The 22,479-nt window shown below is 46.1% G+C and overlaps 1 protein-coding gene across 1 annotated transcript in view; it reads left to right on the top strand.

Moving 5' to 3' along the window:
• LOC142582166 (TBC1 domain family member 5-like) overlaps nt 1-22,479 on the top strand; it is a 134,234-nt gene that overhangs the window by 98,920 nt on the left and 12,835 nt on the right. Inside the window, exon 14 of the mRNA XM_075691560.1 lies at nt 16,120-16,229. Within this exon, the coding sequence (XP_075547675.1) occupies nt 16,120-16,229 (110 nt within the window). The remainder of the gene's footprint in view (nt 1-16,119; nt 16,230-22,479) is intronic.

Here is a 22,479-nt window from a genome sequence, read left to right as displayed (position 1 = left end):
AGATTGGTGATTTGCTCCAAGTAAAAATTCATGGTTGCATTCATTTTAAAGGGTGCACCAAAGAGATTTATTTATGAAAGTTTAATTGGAAGTAATTCCTGTTTTAGGCAAGAAAAATTTGTTTATGTTGAGCGTCCACCGCATCCGTGGGTGCCAGCCTGTAAGTTCTCTTCACTGTGCTGTGCACTTCTATGGGGCAACCAAAAGATGCAGTGGCTGTGCGGGTGGAAAGCTCGTGCGCTGCATTGTGTTTTCATGTTGCTGCCAACTTGGAAATAGTGTGGTTGGTTGGCACGAGGTTTCAGAAGGGCATTGAAGGCTGTGGACTAGTACTACAAGCTGCTGCTTCACAGCCATGTTCCTGATTTGTGCAGGTACAACAGATGCAGTAGAAATTAGGTTGTGTGCCCAGTTTTTCCACTTCCTAGAGGTTGCACTTTTTACTGCCATTACCAACATATAGTCTTTGCCACTTGAAACACCTGTAGTTTGTACAGCCTTTTTTTTTTTTTATTGGAATCATTCCTATGGCAGCCAGTGTCTCATTTACGTCTTCATCTGCCATTTCCGGGTCACTCAGATCAGAGTGAGCGTCATTTTCCTGAAGAGCACCTTAGAGCTTGTAGCTTTCGGCGTAATTTAGAGGCTACATCTTGCACTTCATGCACAACCTCTCCCCAGGAATGAGTCCCAGCGTAGATTAAGGTCAGCCAATGTCATGGTAATAACGCATATTTTTCACATGCCCGAGGAACAGGTTAGAGCACCACTTCGACACCGTTTAAATTGTGTACCATTTTACAAACATGGTATAGTGATAATAGCATGCAGTAGGGATGTCTTTGGTACATTTACACCGCAGTTACAGGGGATGACTATCAGTTTCACTGAGATCTTGCACATTAAATACCTGCTGTTGTTTTGACTTTGTTGTCTTGTGGCAACCCATAGGGCCAAGTGAACATGCAGGCAGTTGACTTCCTGAAATGCAGGAAGTGGGACATAAATGTGCAGAGAAACTTCCTGCTGCCATGTTCTTAAAGTGCCCCTCATTAGGCCATGTAGAAAATGTTGGCTATACACTGGAAGCTGTTACGTGCCCTTTAGGGAGCATTCTATCACAATAATTTTTCAATTTGGTTCATTAATAGCAGAGATAGAAATATTTCAGCAGAGCAGCAAGTTGGGCTAGTTGATGGAAGTTCATCTTGTAATACAGGCAGCACTGCCCTATAAGCACTCGGACAACAGAAGTAGAAGTGGACTGGACGCGTGCAGTCCTGTGCATGTCTTGTCCACTTCTACTTCTGTTCGTGTGTTTATGCGCAGTACCCCCCCCCCCCCCCCATATTGCAAGAAATAGTTCAGTGCCAGGAACCTTTATTTCAGAAGGCGAGCATCACCGCCAACATAGCACTCTGTCCACTTGCTCCATCTAGCCTCCGCAAGTGAAATTTCTTCCCTGCGTTCTCCCATACCAGAGCTCGAGGATTGCATGACGTGTACGTCACAGGCCCAGCCTTCCTTTCTTTTTCCCCCCCTTTCTTGTTGCATGGCATACTTCCGCTGAGAGTGTTGCGTGCAAGCTGTGGCGTTTGTCTTGTTTAGCGCAGCACACAATTTTGCGCACTGTGCACAGAAACACCTGACTAGTGGTATAAGTCAGTGCTGCACGAACACTTAAGCATACACAAGCAGACCACAGAGCATGATCGCATGCTGGAACACCGTAGAAAATGACATAGTTTCGTTGTCTGGGCACGTGACTGAACACTATGGGAACAAGCATACGAAACAGAAGTACATATCTCGTACTACGGTATGAAACAAGAACATGCAGACATTAGGTTTGTTTGTTTTATTATTTTTCTAAACTTTCATTCTTCTATTGAAGCAGCAGATTACACACATAACAGATGTTGCCTTGAATAAGTCTAAAAGTCACGTCTCACTAGAGTGACATCACAACATATACATGTACATAGCAGTGGCGTGGCCAGAAATTTCATTCGGGGGGTGCTCACATTGCAACTCGGTCTCCTCAAGAGGAAGGTTTAGCTCTTCTGCTCGTATCTGAATACATGTAGAAGGAGAATTCATTTTTCTCGGCAACCAATGCACCAAATTTGACGAGATTTGCTGCATTTAAAAGAAAAACTTAAATTCTAGTGACTGTTGGTTTCATTCTTCATTTAGGTTGTCAATGCTTTATTAAATATTCACCAAAATCTCAAATTTTCAGAAATCTAAACTATCAAGCTTAAAACTATGTAACTCAGCAATGAAAAATTATATCACAGTTGTACCTAATAGTACATCTACAGCGGGCAAGATTTCTATGTTACACGTGAATCTCAAGAAATTTAACATTATGGAAATACGGCTTTCGCTGTATTCTTGTACACAACTTAACCAATTCACGTAAGATACAAATCGACACGCCAAATTTGTCCGCTTTGACTGTTATAATAGATGCTGTTTACTGAACAGTGACATGTATGCTTGATGCAGAGCTATTAGTTTGTAAACATCGTGCTTCTATATTTTTATTTTTTTGAACTTTCGAGTTTTTAAATATATTTAAACAATGTTCAGGCCCTAAATCGAAATTCTGCTTCCAACAGGCACTAGAATTTAACTTTCTCTCTCAAATGCAACAAATTTAATTAAAAGCGATCCGGGGGTTATCCCAGAAAAGCGTTTGTGCCTTTTACATGTATTTGAATAGGCCGCGTCGGAGTTGCGCGCGAGCTACAGCTTCCTCCTAAATAATTTGTCTGGGGATCAAACATATGAATAATAACTGCATTGTTATTGCTAAAGATGCTGCAAACGGATTCTTAAACGCTACGCACTGTCAAAACAAGTAAAATATGTATTTTTTCATAAGAGAATATACTTGTATGTGGCAAAAATTGTGCCCAAAATAACCAATATCAATGCTTCCATGTTTTTTTCTCTATTTAATATGTAAATAAAATATCACATGAACATTAGAACTATATCAGTTCGTAACCACAAAGCAGTGCATGCCGATCATGTGAAAAAGTGTAAAGGCCATGAAATTATCAAGTTGAGGACAAATGTATTAATGAAACTTTGTCATTCAAGAACCGTGTTTACATTCATATACGTATGCAACGGCCAGTGGAAAATATCAATGACGCTGGCATCTGTTCCAATGTGTTACGCAGGAGCAGCTGTCACCGGTCGTGTATCGTGAGTAATTGCACTGAAATTATAGTCGCAACAGAGAGCACGTATAAAAAGCAGGAGTTCTGCAAAATATACGAGGGCGAGTCAAATGAAAGTGAGCCAATGTGAATATATGACAAACGGGGTACTTGATTTAAAAGTAGTCTCCATAATCGTTTAGACATTTGTCCCGTTGTCTAACGAGTCGCGTGATTCCCGTCTCATTAAATTCCTTGGGTTGCTGCTTCAAAAAGTCTGCAACTGACTCTTTCACGTCATCGTCCGACATGAATCTGGTTCGCTTGAGTTGTTTTTTCAAATGCTCCAAAAAGTGGAAGTCGCAAGGTGACAGGTCTGGGCTGCATGGCAGATGTTGCAGCGTTTGCCACTTGAACATTGCCAGTTTTGTATAAACCGCATAAGCGACGTGGGGACGGCATTGTCGTGGAACAAGATGACCCCATTCGTCAATTTATCGCGTAGTTCATTCTTGCTTGTTTGTGACACCAGCCCATCAGGCGTTTTACAATAACGAAAGAAATTGACAGCCTCCCAAGATTTAGCAAATTCTATCAGTAATGGCCCCTGACGATCGAAAAAGAAAGTAAACTACTCCTTTCCGGCGGAAATGAAGGCCTTTCCTTTCTTGGGGGTGGCGAATTCGAATGTTTCCACTGTAAGCTTTGCTGTCGTGTTTCAGGCTCATAGAAGTGGAACCATGGTTCGTCTCCGATCACAATTGGAGACAAGAAGTTGTCACCCTTATTGTGATACCGGATCAGATGAGTCAAGGCAGCGCTGAACTTCTCCGTCTTCTGGCAGTAGTTCAAAATCTTGGGCAACCATTGCGCACACAAGAGCGGATAACCGAGATGTTCATGAATTATGGCGTGAACCGAACCGTGACTGATGTTCACACGCTCTGCCAGTTCATCGATGCTTATCGTCCATTCTTGTCTCATCAGCCCATCAACCTTTGCAATTTTGTTAGGGGTGATTGCACGATGGCTTTGGCCCGGCCTTGGATCGTCTTTGCAATTTTCATGTCCTTCTTTGAACTGTTTGCTCGAATGCTTCACAGTGGCCAATGAAATGTAATGTTCAACGTTCACGGCAGCTATACGGCGGCTAATTTCTTTTTGGGAAATACCTTCAGCTCTCAGAAACCTCAAGGCACCACGCTGCTCAACTTCTAGAGCGTCCATTATGTCGCACAACCATGTTCAACCCAGTGTATAAGAGCATTAAACAACCTTGATATTCACAGCTAGGTGTCACTTTTTTAATAGAGAGATGCCTCTGTGTCACGTGCATGCCTCGCAAATAATGGACCGAACAATTATTGCGCGGGGTGGGTTGGCTCACTTTCATTTTACTCGCCTTCGTACATTAGAAATGCGAAGATACAAGGGAATATACAAATGCGAAGATACAGCTTGATAAAAGGCAAGAAAGTGTCACTGGAAACAAAGTTCACTGCACGTATACACAAAACCCCACAACAAGATATTTAAATATACGTATACGTCTCCAATAAATCTACGTATCTAAAAAAAGTCACGGTATACAATGCGTCAAACAAGGCAAATAAACATGTTGCGCAATCAGAGATTCACAGAATCCTAGATCCCACCCCCATTCCATCCACTCCCCCCAATGTATCGTGCGCGACGGCAGGCGGCCCGCTTGCTCCCCACTTTTCTCTTTTGCACACACAAGGCTAAGCCACCATCTTCGTCTTACCCATTCCAGCCCCCCATCCCCCTCCCTACACTTTCACTCGCACATACAGCATGCGGCGCTGTCACGATGTTATCGCACTTGTACTTTATACGAAACACGAGGGCGACGGTGATGGCAGGAATGCGCCTGGAGTGTCCATATAATTGCTATCGCAATACTATATAATAAGACTATCCGGCAACTGAAGCGTCCCGCGCCCCATTACTGTCCGCAAAAGAAGATGTACCAAAATCGAACTTTCACCACACGACAATTCGCTGCGCCACAACGTGTCTATCCTTTTTTTTTTTTGTGTTTGTGTGTGTGGGGGGCCGGGCCACCGAAATGAAAAAGCGCGAAGTATGTTGGCCACAATCGAATGCCTACTTTGGGCACCTAATGTAGTTACCGAAAGAATATCGAAGAAAACGTGAGACGCTTGGTTCACCGAGAACTATACGCATACTGCTCGGTATCCTACACTGGCGAGACAAGACGTTCCGGAGAGGTTGCGCTCAAGCGAACGCGGTGCAGTTAGTCGAGTCCCCACAGTGATGGCGGCGAGCGACGATAGTTTCTTTTTCTCGTCTGCTGGCCAGAAAGTGCCCAAAACTCTGCCAGGCAAAAATACACTCGGCCAGAGAAAAGCAAACGCGCACCGAAGTGTGCCGTGCGATGGTCGGAGCAACACGAGAAAAACGCATGCGCTCTGGCTGCATCTGGCAGCCCGTGGGTAGGGTAGCAAGGACAAAAAAATTGAAGAGGCTCAATGTGTCCTCGAGAATAAAAGTCGAAGTAGAAAAAATAAATAAGAACGTAGTTACCTTGGCTGCCTTTAGTGTCTTGACACGGGTGCTTTGGCGTAGGTGAAAAAAAAAGTTGATATTTTTTATGTGTCATGACGGCACAAATGAACCACCACAACGCTTCATCTCATCCGGCCTCGCTGCTAGTTTTGTCAACTTGTCTGATGGTGTGTTGATTTGGCTTGTCTCGTTGTATGGTCCGATGTAAGACTTTAGAATTCTAAAGTCAATGCACCTTTGGCATCGAATATTTATAGTAACATCAAACCCACAAAGTTCCGCAATTAAAAATCTAAAGCACAACTTTGGAAATGTCAATGCACCTTTCACATCAAAAGTTTATGAGAACTTTATACCCATAAATTTCGGAATTGACATCCGTGCGCTGCGTAGATTCCGCGACCTCCGCAAGATGCCGTGGCGAGCCCGTTCGCCATCAAAACGCCCTTGAAACTTTGTGCTCGGTTGTGGATCCTTGCGTCATGTGGCTCCCGGTGCATGAGTGCTGCCGCGAAATCCAGCCCGAGTTCACAAGGTTCGTGCTGCAATGTCTTTTCGAGTGTGAAAAAGACGTTCTAGAAAAAATTCAGAATGATTTCCTGCACCGGGGATTGCTTGGGTTGGCGGTGCATGGACAGCACGAAAAAATTTCGGAGGGGGCTGAAGCCCCATAGGCGCTCCCCCCCCCCCCCTGGCTACGCCCCTGGTACATAAGTACACTTGCGCATATACGTCACCTCCCTGACTGGGAGCACGGCACCCGAAAGGAGAAGGGCACCCGGCGTTTGCTTTGAAATTTCGGCTCTTTCCGCGGCGTGTAGCAATGAAATACTTAGCAGACACGATCGTTAGCGCGCATTGTATGTACTGCGCTTATCAGCTCAAAATGGCCACACCTGGTGAGGGGCCCTTTAAACAAATATATACCGCGCCATCAAAGTTATGCTAGCTCAGTGAATACTGCTTGCGCAGGTGGCTTGGTGGACAGAATTTTCATTAAAAGGTGTAGTGAACAGATTCACAAATCAAGAAAAATCATAATTTTTTTTACATCTTATCATGACTTATATACTGATGCGAAGTAAGCTGCCCACTACGAGTGCCGATCGCCAGAGAGAAAACGACGAAGAGTGCAGTTGTGCGCCACGTTTTTGGGGTGTTGACCTTCATTAAAGAAGGCTGTTCTGTTTCGGCGAGCCCGTCTTAGTTATCTTCGTGACATTTTACAGGTGGAGGTGTGGGGTACATGCTACCATTGCCAGAGATGCAGCATACCCCTGACACGTCTCCTGTGAGTAGTCTGGGAGATATTACCCCTGTACATGTACATATCAGCAGCCGTCTGCAAGGGCTCCAACCTGAGCACATTCTCTTGCCCTAGCATATCCGGACGATGAACCTGAGCCCACAGACGCTGATTGCATTCCACGAAGATGCTACTGAAGACGTGGAAGGTTGGCTAGACCATTTCGAGTGGGTTGCCGAATGCAATGAATGGAATGAAGAGCGCAAGCTGTGCAACACATACTTCGCGCTGCAACACTCTGTGAGGACATGGTTCCATAAACACGAAGCGGCATTGTCTTCGTGGGAAGAATTTCGACAGCAACTGAGCACACCACATACTACAACACGGACAGGAAGGAGAGAGTGGAGTTGGCAATACAGGCAAGATTCCAAGCCCCGAACGAGAGCGTCACCACGTATGCTGAAGACATCGCTCAGCTCTTCAGAAGTGCGGATGCCTCACTGGCCGAAGACAAGAAGGTCCGATATCTGATGTGAGGTGTGGAGCAAGAGATCTTTGTTGGGCTTATTTGAAATCAGCCCACTACACTTGCGGACTTCCTTGCTGAAGGAACAGCAATGGAAAGGGCCCTTCGACAGTGTGCCAGACAATACGACCACAACGGGATGGAACTTTCAAACAGCCATCCTGCCATGTCTTCGGGAAACCACCTTGAGGACCTGCGGGAATTGATCAGAGCTGTGGTACGAGAAGAGCTTCAAAAATTGCAGGTAACTGACACGGTGACAGCATGAATTTCTGTGGCAGAGATAGTGCACGAGGAGGTTATGCAAGTCATCCAAGCTCCTGAACTGTACGAGGTACCACAACGGCGGGAGCCAGTGCGAATGACTTATGCAGATGCGGTATGACGACCGTCGCTGTATGGCCCCTCAAACATCATGTGCCCCACCAAACAAATAGAAGTAGCATGCAGGCATTGCAGTACACCGTCCATCGAGGAGTCGAGGCCCCGGAAAAGCGACATCTGGCAAGTACCTGACCTCAGGCCCCTATGCTTTCATGGTGGAGAGGCTGGCCACATCTACAGGATGTGTCCCTATCAGCTCGTGGGTCTCCGTGGGTTCCCTCCAGGTGCTCCTCATCCACGACCTGGTGAGCACCCTGTGGAGATAGAGAGCTTCATCTCATGTCAAGATTATTCATTCGAGCAGCAAAGGCACGAGCCCTGTTCTTCATTTCCAGCTCGATACCGATCTCCCAGCCCCGTGTTTACTCGAGACGCTCGTAGGAGTCTTTTGCCCAGCCCTACAAACACAGAAAACTTAGTCAAGTGACCTCCAGAGGTAAGGCCGCTGATGCCGAGCACATCGAATATCCTCCATCAAGATGACAACGAACAGACGTTCAGGCGCATTCCGGCGATCAACAATAAGTTGTAACGTCGGACACACTGGTTACCATAGACAACGAAGAACTCACTGCTTTAATTGACACTGATGCGGACAGCTCGGTTATGAGCAGAGAGCTTGCGTCAAAGTTAAAGAAAGTTTTTACACAGTGGACTGGGTTGCAAATTGGTGCTTCTGGAGATCATCTACTAATTTCCATGGGCAGACGCACTACTCAAGTAAATATTCGTGGATTTAAGCACGTCAAGGTTTTCGTTATTCTGCCCAGTTGCTCGAAGGACTTGATACTTGGCACGGACTTTCTACAGGCAAATATAGCCATAATTAACCTGGAAAAATCGAGTATGACATTCTCTACGGCAAACGATAGCGATAGCACTATGGAATGGCCTGCCAAATACCATCGCATCATGCACTAACCGCAAATCATTCCGGGATAAACTAAATGACCATTTTTCATGAGGGCAAAAGGTTCCTGTCATATTCAATTCGGCACTCTGAACAGCTGATTATTTTTTATTTTTGCTTGTTTTCCGTGTGATGCCTTTTTCACTATTTCTCTCGTGTATTAATTGAGTGTTTCATATATATATCTATATTTTTTTTTCTCTCGTGTTTCAGTCTCGTGAATTTTACTTTGCATTGTATACGCGTGACAAGAACATTTAACTGTTACATACTCTTTTTTTTATTATTGTTCTCTTTTGTCAATTTATTCTTTCTCTTTGACCTTGATTTTGCTCCCCCCTTATGTAATGCCTTTGGGCCTTTAAGGGAAAAATAAATGAAATGAAATGAAAAGCCATAGCAAGCAATGCTGGCAATGAGAATCACACTGAAAACATCTTGCGTATCATCGATGACAGCATAACTACCGCCAAGAAGCAGCCTACTGACTCTGGTAATGTGCAACACATTCGATGGCTATGAGGGCAATGCTGAGGCAAACATTTCGTTAGTGCTTGAACGGAACATCTTCATTGCACGGGGCCTCATCTAGCTTCGGAATGGACACTCATCAGTCCTGCTGACCAACTTCAGCAATGAATGTCAGCACTTACCGCAAGGCACAGCTGTCGCTTTCCTCCATGAAATTGCTGCCCTCACGTATGTTGCCTTGCTCGGAACTGCTTCGCCTAATTCATCGGAAGTGGTCAACCTGAGCGATCGCATTCAGATTAAATCCGGCTTATCGGAAGGACAGAAACAGCAACTACTTGACCTTGTCAATGACTTCTCTGCCTGCTTCTCTACCGAGTCTAAAGTATACTGCACCTCCATTACAAGACATCGCATTCCTATGGACGAGTCAGCATCCCTCATTCATCAACATCCGTATTGCGTTTCGCTTACGGAAAGGGAGGTGGTAAAGCGCTAGGTTCAAGACATGATCAATATGATGTGAATCAGCCATCCATAAGTCCATAGGCGTCCCCCGTTGTATTAGTGCAAAAGAAGGACAATGCGCTGCTGTGTAGACTATCGACGGCTTAACCGCGTCACCAAACGCGATGTTTATCCCCTGCCATGGATCAATGACACTCTGGACCGCCTACGCCACACCAATTTTTCACCTCTTTGGATCTTACGTCAGGGTACTGGCAGATCGAAGTAGATGAGAATGATCGAAAAATAAAACAGCATTCGTGATGTTTGATGGATTGTTTGAATTTAAGGTCCTCCCATTCGGCCTGTGTTCCTCACCTGCCACAATTCAGCGGATGATGGACACTGTTCTCTCTAGACTAAAATGGCAGACATGCGTAATCTACTTCGATGACATGATGTTTTCAAGAATGTTTATGAACATATAGAATGACTCAAGCACATACTCATCGCAATCAGCTAAGCAAATCTGACTATCAAACTAAAAAGATTTTGCGCCAAAAACAACACACACAAGAAAGACGACGACACCAAGCGCCTGTGGTGTTGTCGTCTTGTGTGTGCTGTTTTTGGTGCAAAATCTTTTTATTATGCAAGATCACCAACTAGCCGAGCAGTTAACTAACTGACTATCAAGCATGGGAGATGTCATTTTGGCTTTCAGGCGCTCAAGTTTCTCTGACATGTAGTAAAAACCACACATTCATTCATTCAGCCCCCGCTGTGTTCAGCCAGACCCCAAGAAGCTAGCTGCCGTCAAAGTTCCTGTGTCCAACTGACAAGAAGGCAGTTTAATGCTTCTTAGGTCACTGTGCTCACTACCGTAATTGTGTCGAAGGATTTTCATGGATCACTGAACCGTTAATGAAATAAACACGCCAAGATGCACCCTTCGAGTGGACGGACGGGCAACAAGTAGCTTTTACAGAATTGCGGAAGCGACTGCAAACAGCCCCCATACTCGCGCATTTCGATGACAAGGCTGACACAGAAATCCACCCAGACGCCAGCAACATGGGGCTTGGTGCCGTACTCGTCCAGTGCAAGATGGTGCTGAACGAGTAGTAGCCTACGCAAGCCGCTGTATGGCAATGACGGAGGTCAACTATTCCACGACTGAAAAGGGGTGTCTCGCCGTTGCTTGGGCCATCGGCAAGTTCCGACCCTACCTGTACGGCCGAACTTTTTGAGTAGTAAGTGACCACCACTCACTGTGCTGGCTTGCAAATCTTAGGGACCCTTCAGGCAGCCTCACTCGTTGGAGCCTCAGCTTTCAGGAGTAAGATGTCACAGTGGTTTATCAGTACGGACAGAAGCACCACGACGCCGACTGCTTCTCACATGCACCTATATCTTTGAAGCCATGTGAGTTAGAGCAAGACTTCCCTTTTCTTGGTGTAGTAGACACTGTTGAGATGGCCGGCCTCCAACATGCAGACAGTACATTGTGTCCCCTCATCCCATACCTCCAGGGAGCCCACGTTGTTGTCCCACGACTGATGTCATGAGGACTGACTTCTTGCTGTCTCCGCAGCAACATCCTCTAGAAAAAGAAGTTCAAAAACAACCAAGAAACGTTCCTTCTCGTCGTCCAAGTTTCACTGCATGAAGAAATGTTGCAAGTGTGTCATGACGACCCATGTGCCGGACACTTAGGCTTCGCCAGGACGCCTGTGCACATACGCCAGAAGTATTGCTGGCCACCGCTGTTCTCGTCTGTTCAGTGCTACGTGAGATGCTGCCCTGATTGTCAGCGGCACAAGGTTCCACCTTTGGAACCTGCTGGTCTTCTGCAACCCCTGGACCCTCCTCCAGCACAGTTTCAACAGGCTAAAATGGATCTTCTCGGTCCATTCTCTACTTCGTCGGCAGGCAACAAATGGATAGTTCTCACAATGGACTACCTAATGCGGCACACAGAAACAGAAGCTGTACCCCGCGGAACCTGCGCAGCAGTCACCATGTTCTTTATCCTTGACATTATATTTTGCCACGGAGCCCCTTACGTCTCAGTAACCGATCGAGGGACTGCATTTACTGCTGACTTAATCCAGGAGAACGTCACACTGACCCACACCAATCATCGGAAAACTATGGCCTATCACCCACAAATAGCCTTATGGAGCCCCTCGTTAAAACTATCGCCAGTATGATCTCAATGTACGTTGACATAGAGAACAAGTTATGAGACCAAATTCTACCATACCATACATGACATTCGCATGCAATACGGCTGTTCAGGAAACCACCCGATTCACACCATTTAAACAGGTTTATGTGCGCTGCATAACAACACCTTTAGATGCCATGCTCCCGGTAGACAACGAAACAAGAAGCAACAATGCTGAAGACATCATCCAGCAGGCAGAAGAAGCTCGACAGCTTGCTCGCAACGGTATCCATCTCCGGCAGAGTACTGACTCCCGCCATTACAACAGTGGCCGAAGGAACATCCAGTACGAACCCGGCGACTACATTTGGGTGCATACACCCATCCGTCGTCAGGGACTGTTGGAAAAATTACTGCGCAGATACTTTGGCCTGCACAAGATCGTCAGGCGACTCAGCGATGTGAACTACGAGGTCGTCCCTCAGAGTACTACTATAAGCTTGAGCCAACGATGGCCACGAGCCGAGATTGTCCACGTAGTATGGATCAAACCATACTGTGCCCGCAAAGAAGTGACCATCTGATAATTCTCACACCCTCTGTCACCCTTTACTCCCTTGAACCAGCGAATGGGGCGGTCTCTTTTCTCGTGGGGAGTAATGACGCGAAGTAAGCTACTCACTACGAATCCCGATCGCCAGAAGTCAGCTGCCCACTGCAGGCACCAATCACCAGAGAGAAGACGACAAAGGGCGCAGTTGTGCGCCATGTTTTTGGCATAGTCGGCCATCATTAAAAAAGACTGTTCTGTTTCGGCGAGCCCGTCTTAGTTGTCTTTGTGACAATATTATAAACTTGAGGACAACCGTAATCAAAGACAACTTCATTTTGCTTGATAGTTCTTAATCGTCAAAAAAGCAAGTGCATCCCGTGAAGACGAAGGCATATGATATAACTCAATAGTTAATTTGTAAACTAAGAAGTATACCGTATTTACTCGCATAATGATTGCACTTCTTTGTAAAAAAAAAAAAATTGACGCAAATCCAGGGGTGTGATCTTTACGCAGGTTAAATTTCCAGCGAAAAAAAAAGAAAGGTTTTTTTTTTTTTTTCATTCTGCGTTTGCTGCGAGATGACTACAGGTTAACAAATAGGCAGCTGCCGTTGTATGTAGTGCGGGACACCAAAACAAAGATGGCAGCCGGCGGAGCAAGCTGAACGCGCCGAGCGATTTTTTTTCTTCTCATGAGTACATTACGTGCATTGAAACAGTTTTTTCCGTATCAGTAATGAATAATATTGTTAATATCGGCAAGTTTACGGCAATAACGTAGCCATGTCCACTTTGAGGGGATGGAAACAGATGGGCGCGCTTAGCTGCCAGTGACATAGAAACACATGGCGGGCATGCTGCGGAAACTGCGGCATTTGTCTTCACTACTATCCTAATACAGTATGTTTCAGCTAAGGGTGGGCGAATATCTTAGCTGCATTACAAGCAACGGCGTATGAATAGGGTACACTTCTAACGTATCAGTGTAAGCATGGCTACTATCGTTTCCACTCGCGATTTGTTTCGTGCCCACGAGTGCAGACGAGAAGAATCGAAAGGCGCCTTTTGTTGTTGTTGACCACGACCATTATAAGGCCTACACATAATAAAGGCAAGTTTGGTTGTAGCTTTTTTTTGTCATGGAAGTGTGGAAAGTGACGAAAGGAATGAAATGGGGCATCTGCTTAAGAATGTTTGGTGCATGCAGACTGCCTGGTTTGTCTTAAAGAGTCGTTCGCGTAGCATTCGACAGATGGTAAGCACGATCATTATTAGCTAGACTTGGCACACGACATATTGCTGCGGCAAGTTCGGGGTGCGATCATTACACGGGAAATAAAAAAATATCGAATTTTGACGACGAAATTCAGGGGTGCGATCATTATGCGGGTAAATATGGTAGGTCCTTTAACCTTCTTTATACTAACCTTCCATGGTACAAGCTTCAGATGCAGAAGCATTCGCATGTCCACTACAACATCTGTCTTCCATCATGTCGGCCACACTAGAAGAAGCAATACTGTCGTCTCCTTGCCTCCGTTGCAAACTACAACCTTCTTTAAACCTATGCAGTCAGAGTAAACCCCCATGTGCTCTCTCGCCATCCACATTGCATGCAACACAGTCAGCTCAGTAATCGTCAGGCAGCACCTTCTTTTTAGGTAGTTATCGCTTCCACTTTTAGTTGTACACACTTGCCTCTTGTCAGTAAGAGGACAGGCACTCCCTGTAAAATATGACAAGACAACAGTGTACTCTCAATTCGCAATGCTTATGTTACATGCTGTCAAGAGATCCTAAAGATGACCCACGAATTCAGCGCACTACCTAAGTTCACCTCTGCCGAAGAAAGAAGCAGTCAGCTCTGATGCACTAACGGCAGGACAGGCGGCTCCACAGAAAATCGGCGAATGCGTGTCAAAACGTGAAAACACAAAGCAGCATACAATTTTGCAACCTGCACAGTCGCTGCATACCTCTATATCCCTAGAGAAGAAAAGGAATAAGAGAGTGCAATTCCTATTCTGGCCACCAGCAGCTCTTTAAGGTGCTCTGGGTAGTATTGTATTTCCGCGGGTGTTTTTCTTGGGATATAGAGACCCTCCAGGCGCATTTCTGCCGTCGCCATGAGGTTCCGTATGAAGTCCAAGGGCGAGTAGAATGGGTGAGTTGGTGATCGCGGCTCAATCTCGGGCACGCAAGGGAGGGAACTGGGGAGGAAGTTCGCATTATTTCGTTGCGCGAGGGTCTGTGGGGAGGGTAGGGAGGGGGACACATTCTACTCCGGGCGGCCTGGGTGGCCGCGCGCACCCGCTTGGGCCGCTGTATCTTGAAAGCCATCTGCAATGGCAACGCAGTTCGCCTTGCGCTGCGTTTCCACTGCTTAGTTCGTGTTGATGTTAGATGCAGCACGAAGGTGAATTCCCTCACTGCAGCTACCACGCTTCCTCGCCCCAGTGTTTTGATAGCGAGTTTCCACGGCCATGGAGTGAGATGTGTTCATCTTTGCTTGCGCAAGCACGACACGATGCTTGTTAATATAGTTAGTATGCCTATGTTTACAAGTTTATACGGCGGATAAAACTGCTACCCTTACTTTGTGTAGCTGTGCACTAATTTGCTACCATAATTGATGCTTCGCCTTTCGGGCGAAACTGTTACTTTCTTCACAACCTAGGTTTCGCCCACCATGGCATTATTCACCCGCCGTGGTTGCTCAGTGGCTATGGTGTTAGGCTGCTGAGCACGAGGTCGCAGGATCGAATCCCGGCCACGGCGGCCGCATTTCGATGGGGGCGAAATGCGAAAACACCCGTGTACTTAGATTTAGGTGCACGTTAAAGAACCCCAGGTGGTCAAAATTTCCGGAGTCCTCCACTACGGCGTGCCTCATAATCAGAAAGTGGTTTTGGCACGTAAAACCCCATAATTTAATTTTTTTAATGGCATTATTCAGATTGCTCTAAGAGACAGAAATTTTTTTTGCAAAAATAGTCTATGAGGTCATATATTGCACTAAAATGATTGACCACAATTTTTTTGAATAAATTTGGATAATGAATAATAAGTTCTTTGGTTTTACTTGTCGAAACCACCATATAATTATAATCCAAGGAAAACACGAAGAAGGCGGGAGATAAACATTCAAGACGATGAGCAAAACGAGAACAAGGTGAAAGCAGGAGCCAACATTTTGACAAGTGGACTTGTCCTCTTCAAGACCTTGAATAAGACAAGTCCACTTTTCGAAATGTTGGCCCCTAATTTCACCTTGTTCTGGTTTTGCTCGTCATATGATTATAAGGCATACACTAGTGGGTGACTACGGATTATTTTTAACCACCTGTGGTTTTTCAATGTGCACCCATGCACTTTTGTTTTTACATTTCGCCCCCATTGAAATGCGGCCACGGCAGCTGGGAGTTCATCCCACGCTTTCGGGCTTAGCAGCACAATGGCAAGGCCACTATGCCACCATGGTGGGTGCAATCAAATTGGAGAGGGTCGAGCCCAATGCCTGGGACATTTGGTTTGGAATGACCTAAATGTGAGTGAGCATGTAAGGTGTGCTTGCTGCTGAATTCATACATGCAGGAGGAATGGCACTGTCCTTTGAATGACTGCTTCCAAGTACATTGTTGGAATGTCTCATGCAAGCCTCAAAACCTATCTCATGCCTTTCAGAAATATTTGAAGCCAGGTGAACAAGAATTTGAGGTGTACAGTCCCAGCTTGGTCACAAAAATATCTGGGAAAAGCCTGCTGGCAGTTGATGCCCCAAGGTCTATTGGCAGGTGAGATAAGCAGCTGCAACTTTATGTGTAATCTGAACTTTTAAGCATTGTGAGCTTATATACTTCGTTTCAACAAAGGTTCTGATAACTGCCAAATTTACTTCATCACAACTTGATTCTGCTGCAGACTTTAGTGTATAACAGGATTCTTTTGTTTACAGTTTTTCATTCTGGTGCCGAGGGTTGCTGAAATGCTGTCATTCGAAAGTAATTGCAATTGCATGCTGCCAAAAAAGTGGCAATCGCACCCACTCTGCATGCATTGTAGTTGAGATTTTCAGTCTTTCATTCATCTATGTCAAGTTTCACTAATCCTATGGCCTGCACAGTCGTAATATACAGAGCATGACAAATCACTGTAAAACTTGCTGGTACACAAAACATAATTGATTGAGTACTGACATAATATTTTCCACTAGGGTATTCATTTTCACATTAACTTGGAATCCTGGACCTCTGAAGACTAGAAAAAAAAAATCTTAGTGCCCTTCCACTCTGTGAAGAATGATGACCAACGAAGCTGTGTATTTGGGCCCCTTAATGGCAAACTGCACTTCCACCGTGGGTCGGCCCGGCATTGCACATCTTCGGGATCGGCCCACGTATGGGGAGTGCTTAACGCCTGCTTCACCTCCACCGCGGGTCGACCCGGCATTGCACCATCTTCAGGATTGGCCCACGTATGGGGAGTGCTTAACGCCTGCTTCACCTCCGCCGCGGGTTCGGCTGGTATAGCACAATCTTCGGGATCGGGGGGGAGGGCTTAACGCCTGCTTCACCTCCGCCGCAAGTCGACCCGGCATTGCACTATCTCCGGGATCGGCCCATGTATGGGGAGTTTTTTGCTTACGGCGACACGAAAATTTCCTTGGACGGTAGATGTATACAGCTTCGCTTTAAAAGTACTATCAAGCCTCAGAGTGGCCTAAATAATTTACTTGAGCAACTTTTCTGCACACATTTTCAGTTTCTTTTCCCAGAAGATGCATGTGTCATGACATCATGATGCAGAGGAGGAGGAGGAGGATGGAACTTTATTATTACAGAAATCGTTGTGCGGTTTATTCCTGGGTGGTTCCCTCTGACAGGACTCCACTGGCGATCGCGGCTCGTCAAGCCTGGTCGAGGGTCGCCAGTTGGCTTCCCAGGTCCAGTTCAGAGAGTCTTGCCTCCCAAGACCACGTAATGAATGTGTGTGCTGTGACTCTTGACGAAATTGGGACGCCCGGACGGTTGGTGCATTCGTGTGTTATGTGTGTGAGTGTTGCTGTGTGGTTGCTACACCAGGGACCTGTCCGGGACGTATATCTGTCTGGGGAGATTGCATGTAGACGAGACAAGTGTGGGTATGTGTTCGTTTGCAGGCAGCGCCAGTCCCTTGCCTGGAGTTTATTGAGAGCTTTGTGTGGGGGAGTGTATTGTCTTTTTTCGAGACGTTGGTCTTGCAGTATTTGTTGACTTGTGGTTAATAACTTGTGAGTTGCTCGTCGGTCTGTCGGGGGCTGAAGAACGGTGTGGTCTGCCATTTGGCTAGTGAGACCTCGAGCTGCGCAATACGCCTCTTCGTTGCCCCGCAGGCCTTCGTGCCCGGGGCGCCAGACGATACCGTGGGTCCGTTCTAGTGAGTGGCCCAGGATTCGAATGGCTTGTGTAGGGAGTGTTCCATTCATGCATAAACTACATGCCGCTTGTGAGTCTGTAAGGATGTGGGCGGACCTTCGCTTGCTCTCGGCATCGCGAAGTGCGAGAGCAATCGCTGCTGCTTTTGCTGCTGCGCTGCGTATGGCGCAGATGGAGGCAGAGGCTACCAGGTTCCCCTGATTGACGACGGTGATTGTGTATTTAGGCCCACAACGTGGCGACGAGGGATACGGGCTAGCGTCCGTGTAGTATGTATCTGGGTCTCTGAAACAGCGTTTGTGCAACATGCAGGCACCCGCTGCTCTCCTCTCTTGATTGTGGGTGGGGTGCATGTTCTTGGGGATAGGGTCTACTACAATGTTCTCTCTAATGTGGTTAGGCAGGAGTAGTGTTTCTTCTTTGCAGTATTGGGGTGTCAGTGGGTACCCTAGCCGCTGAAGAAGGTGCCTTCCCTGTTGTGTCTTGTTGAGGCGCTCCCTCTGCGCTATGAGCATGGCACTTGCTAGCTCCTCAAAGGTGTTGTATACCCCTAGCGCTAGTAATTGCTTTGTACTTGTGCTTAACAGTAGCTGTAAGGCCATTTTGTACGCCGGTCTTATAAGAGTGTCCATGCGCTCGGTCTCGCTTTTGCGCTTGACACAGGAGTGTGTACGTGACACGGCTGATGACGAGGGCTTGTACCAGTCTTAAGGTTTCGTCCTCTGTGAAACCATCCTTGCTGCGCGCTACTGGGGTGATGAGTGGTGCGATGCTTCTTATAATGTGATTTCATTTCTCCGAGGCTACCTTTATGCCGTAGTTCTCCTGGACTTGCATAAGTAGTAAACGTGTTATCGGGACACGCTTTATACGTTTCTCGGCAATCTCGAGATGTATTAGCGGGGCTCGATGTTTCTTAGCTTGCTTGGGCCGGACTTGAAGGTACTTCAACTTGTGTGGGGCACATCTCATTCCTGCTGTGGTTAGGTATTACTCGATGTGTCTGATAGCTGTGAGTAATGTGTTTTCTCTGTCGCCGCATGAACCCTTGGTCACCCATAGGGTGATATCGTCAGCATAGAAGGCAGATCCGAGTTTTGGGATATTTTCTAGTTGTAATGCAAGTTTTCTAAGTCCGATGTTGAAGAGGAAAGGAGATATTGATCCTTGCGGAGTACCCTTCTGCGGTAAACTATATATGTCTGATTGTATGCCTGCTATGCCGATGCGAGCTTTGTGGTGACTGAGAAAAGCCACAGTATACTGATATACTCGCTCTCCGCATCCTATGGCAGCGAGTTTGCCCAGGCAAGACGTGAGCGAGATTGGTCGTAATTGATCGAGCCTGCGCAGTTTTCCCAGTTTGGGTATAAGGACTATGGCTACGACTTCTTTTGAGCGGTAGTCCATTCCTCGGGTAATGTTCCGCCCGGTGTCCATATTTCTTCATTCAGCTGCTGTGTAAAGGCTCGGAGGGTTTCATCGCTTAGGTTTCTCAAGATGGCGTTGGTGAATTTGTCGGGGCCCTGTGCCATGTTTTTCTTGAAGCGCTGTGCTGCCACTTACACCTCCGCGTACGTGATGGATGTATCAAGTCTCTCGTTCAGAGGTCCCGTATATTGAGGGTATGGTGCTGGATGCCCGGTCGGGATTCCCGTGTTGTTCCTGTATGAGTTCATCCTGGATTCGCAGATATTCACCTACGAGTTTTTGTAGGGTTGTGTTTGTTTCTGTTTTGGTACTTGAAGGATTGATGATGCTGCGGGGTATGTTCCACGTCTTTTTGGGGCTTAGCGTGCCTTTAAGCAAATCACAGAATGTACGCCAATTGACCCTCTGTACCGTCAGGGCATAATTGCTGGCCTGTTTAGTGACGTTTGAAATTCGAAATCTAAGTTTGCAATTTAACTTCTGTTTGCGCCATCTTTTTGTGAGGCCTCTGCATGCTTCCCATAAGTGTATTAGATGGTTGTCGATTGCCGGCGTGTCGGTATCAGTTTGGTACACTTTAGTGTTGGCGTCATATAGTTCTTTGATGCGTTGGGTCCACTCCTTGATCGTGGTTAAGTGGCCTTGATGTTCCGGGAAGGGCGGACTTGTATCAAAGTCGGACTGTTGCCTCTCCCTAAACTTAGGCCAATTTGTAATTTTGGCCTTCCCTAGGGGTCGGCGTAGTTTGGCCGAGGCACTGGTGATTTCGATAATGCAGTGAGCACTACCCAGCTAGTCGTCTAGAGCCCTCCAGCTTGTTCCCACGGTATCGTTGGTGATGGTGAGATAAGGGGTTGTGTCCCTGCTGACGCTGTTTCCCATTTGAGTAGGCGTACCTGGTACAGTAATTAGTATGTATTCGTGGCGCTCTATGGCTTCTAAGAGCTTGGTGCCCTTGTCTGCTTTTGAGTAGCCCCACGATTGAAATCCCCAGTTATAATTAGGCGATCATAGTGTTCCAGCATTCCCTGTAGATTCCCGAATAATGACGCGAAATTAGCCTTTCTGTCGCGGGGGGACTTTATATGTTGCATAAGACTTGTTTTGATCTCTCCTTCTTGACAGGGCATATCGTGATGATAAGATGTGGGATTTTCTCACCAGAGAGTACTGTCAGGGTTGTTGCCAAATCTAAATCTAAATCCATATTCCATGTACCACTCCCCTGATGGTGCCTTCTCCTTGGGCGGTGTATGCATGCACTGCGTGACTTCTGCCGCTAAGTGTTAAGGTGTGGATGTGTCGTGCTTTTTTGGCGACCGCTTCATACTGGGTCGATAGGATGGCTATGTTGGATCCCGGGTTGATTCTCAGAAGGAATTTGGTCATCCGTGAACTCCCTCTGGCACGCGTCGATGATCGCTCGTGTGAGTGTATGAGTGAGCACGTTTCTTAATGGTAGTCCTTGATTTGGACGAATGATTATTTTGTAGTAATTTTTCGGAAGCAGTGGAGGTCTAGCTACTCTCCGCGTTGTTGATGATGTCTTAGTGGTGGTTGCGGGGTTTTGGGGCTTTACACTATCGTGTCACCTCTCCAAGGCTTCTAGCTTGCATTGCTTTTGTGTCTGTACTGATTGCCAGTTAATATCTTCTCTCACGGTGTTATGGTACAGAGTTTCTTCACTCACTGGTTCGGTAGTCCGGTCCCCATGCGTTCTTCGGATACTCTGGAAGTTGTATAGAGGGGGTCAACGATTGTAGTCGCTTCGTTCACCCTGGTTAAGCCAAGTGCCATCGCGGGAATCCCCGTCGGCGAGGCGAACGGCTGCTGCTGCTGGGTAGGGTTTGTTTGTTTATTTATTTATTTATTTATTTATTTATTTATTTATTTATTTATTTATTTATTTGTGATACCCTCAAGGTACATAATTGTACATTGCAGAGGGGAGGGGCGAGAATACATTCGAAGAGTAAAAAATGCAGGATTAGTTCAAGGAATTTCCAGGGAACAAAAGCAATATGAAAAAAGTAGTAATGCATTCATAACAAATAACAGACTTACATAACATGAAAAATACAGAAAGAATACACTTTAGCAAGCAGACAATGTTCAGGAATAAGTACATAATTATGCCATTTGCCACCATACATTATTTTATGTTGATTAGTGCATTCTTAAAAAGAGTGGGGTCACTCATGCTTACTAATGATGTAGGCAGATTATTCCAGTCGACTGCAGTCCTAGGAAGGAATGATTGTGAGCACGCGACGGTGTTATGACGGGGTACATTAACTTTATGTACGGGATCACGACGAGCCGAATAATAAGGCGCAGGTTGGATCCAAAGAGGGCGAAGAGATGCGTTGTGGTAGTAGATTTTATGAAAAAAGGAAATGGGGGGCGCGATTGCGAAATGCGAAAGGGTTAGCGGCTCACCCGTGGTGACGAAACTTTCAAGAATCTTCCCAGGGTTCTTGGTGGTCAGATTTCCTCGGAGGTGGTGTCGATGGGGTCCTTATAACATTAGGAAGCTGATGAAAGCTTTTCCAGGCGTTCTAAGATTTTGGCATTTGCTCCAGCTTGCTCAATTCTATGTTATGCTGCTGCATTAGGCCTCACAAGTCATGTTTCATTGCATATTTGTGGAACACATTCTTGTGCCATATTTCTGGGTGGTAAGCTTCCAAAAGTAAAAAAATAAACGATTTGCGGCACCACTCTTCTCAAGTAGAAAGATAACAATGAGTGACATTATGTAAGACCCCCTTTAGGACTGCTATCTCTAAACCTCATGTGGCATCTTGTACCCATCTGCTAGCAGGCAAGTTCAATATCATGTAATGAGCTACAGTGTGGAGGAATGCATTCATGCCCACTAGAATGAAATTTGAAAGGTAGGGTCTCCAATGGCATCCAGAAATCTGTCAGACCTCATGTGCACATTTCGGAGAGAAAACATTTGCTAGGACACTTGTTCAGTGCCTCCTTGTCCACCTTGATTTTGAGCAATAGCAGCCTGTTGAGCTGACTTAATGCAGCAGTGTATAGTTAGTAGGCCATACTAGTATGGTAAACACCACCAGAGCCTCACACACCATTTGTCTAGGTTGCTGGACGTGCTGGAATGTACTATAGTAGGCTTGTTACGGCCCATGTTTATTTTGGGGGCATTAATCATGCGAATGGTAATGTAGGG

The sequence above is a fragment of the Dermacentor variabilis genome, chromosome 5, assembly GCF_050947875.1.
Source record: "Dermacentor variabilis isolate Ectoservices chromosome 5, ASM5094787v1, whole genome shotgun sequence".
Classification (NCBI taxonomy): Eukaryota; Metazoa; Arthropoda; class Arachnida; order Ixodida; family Ixodidae; genus Dermacentor; species Dermacentor variabilis.
This window is presented reverse-complemented; position numbering and strand designations above follow the sequence as displayed.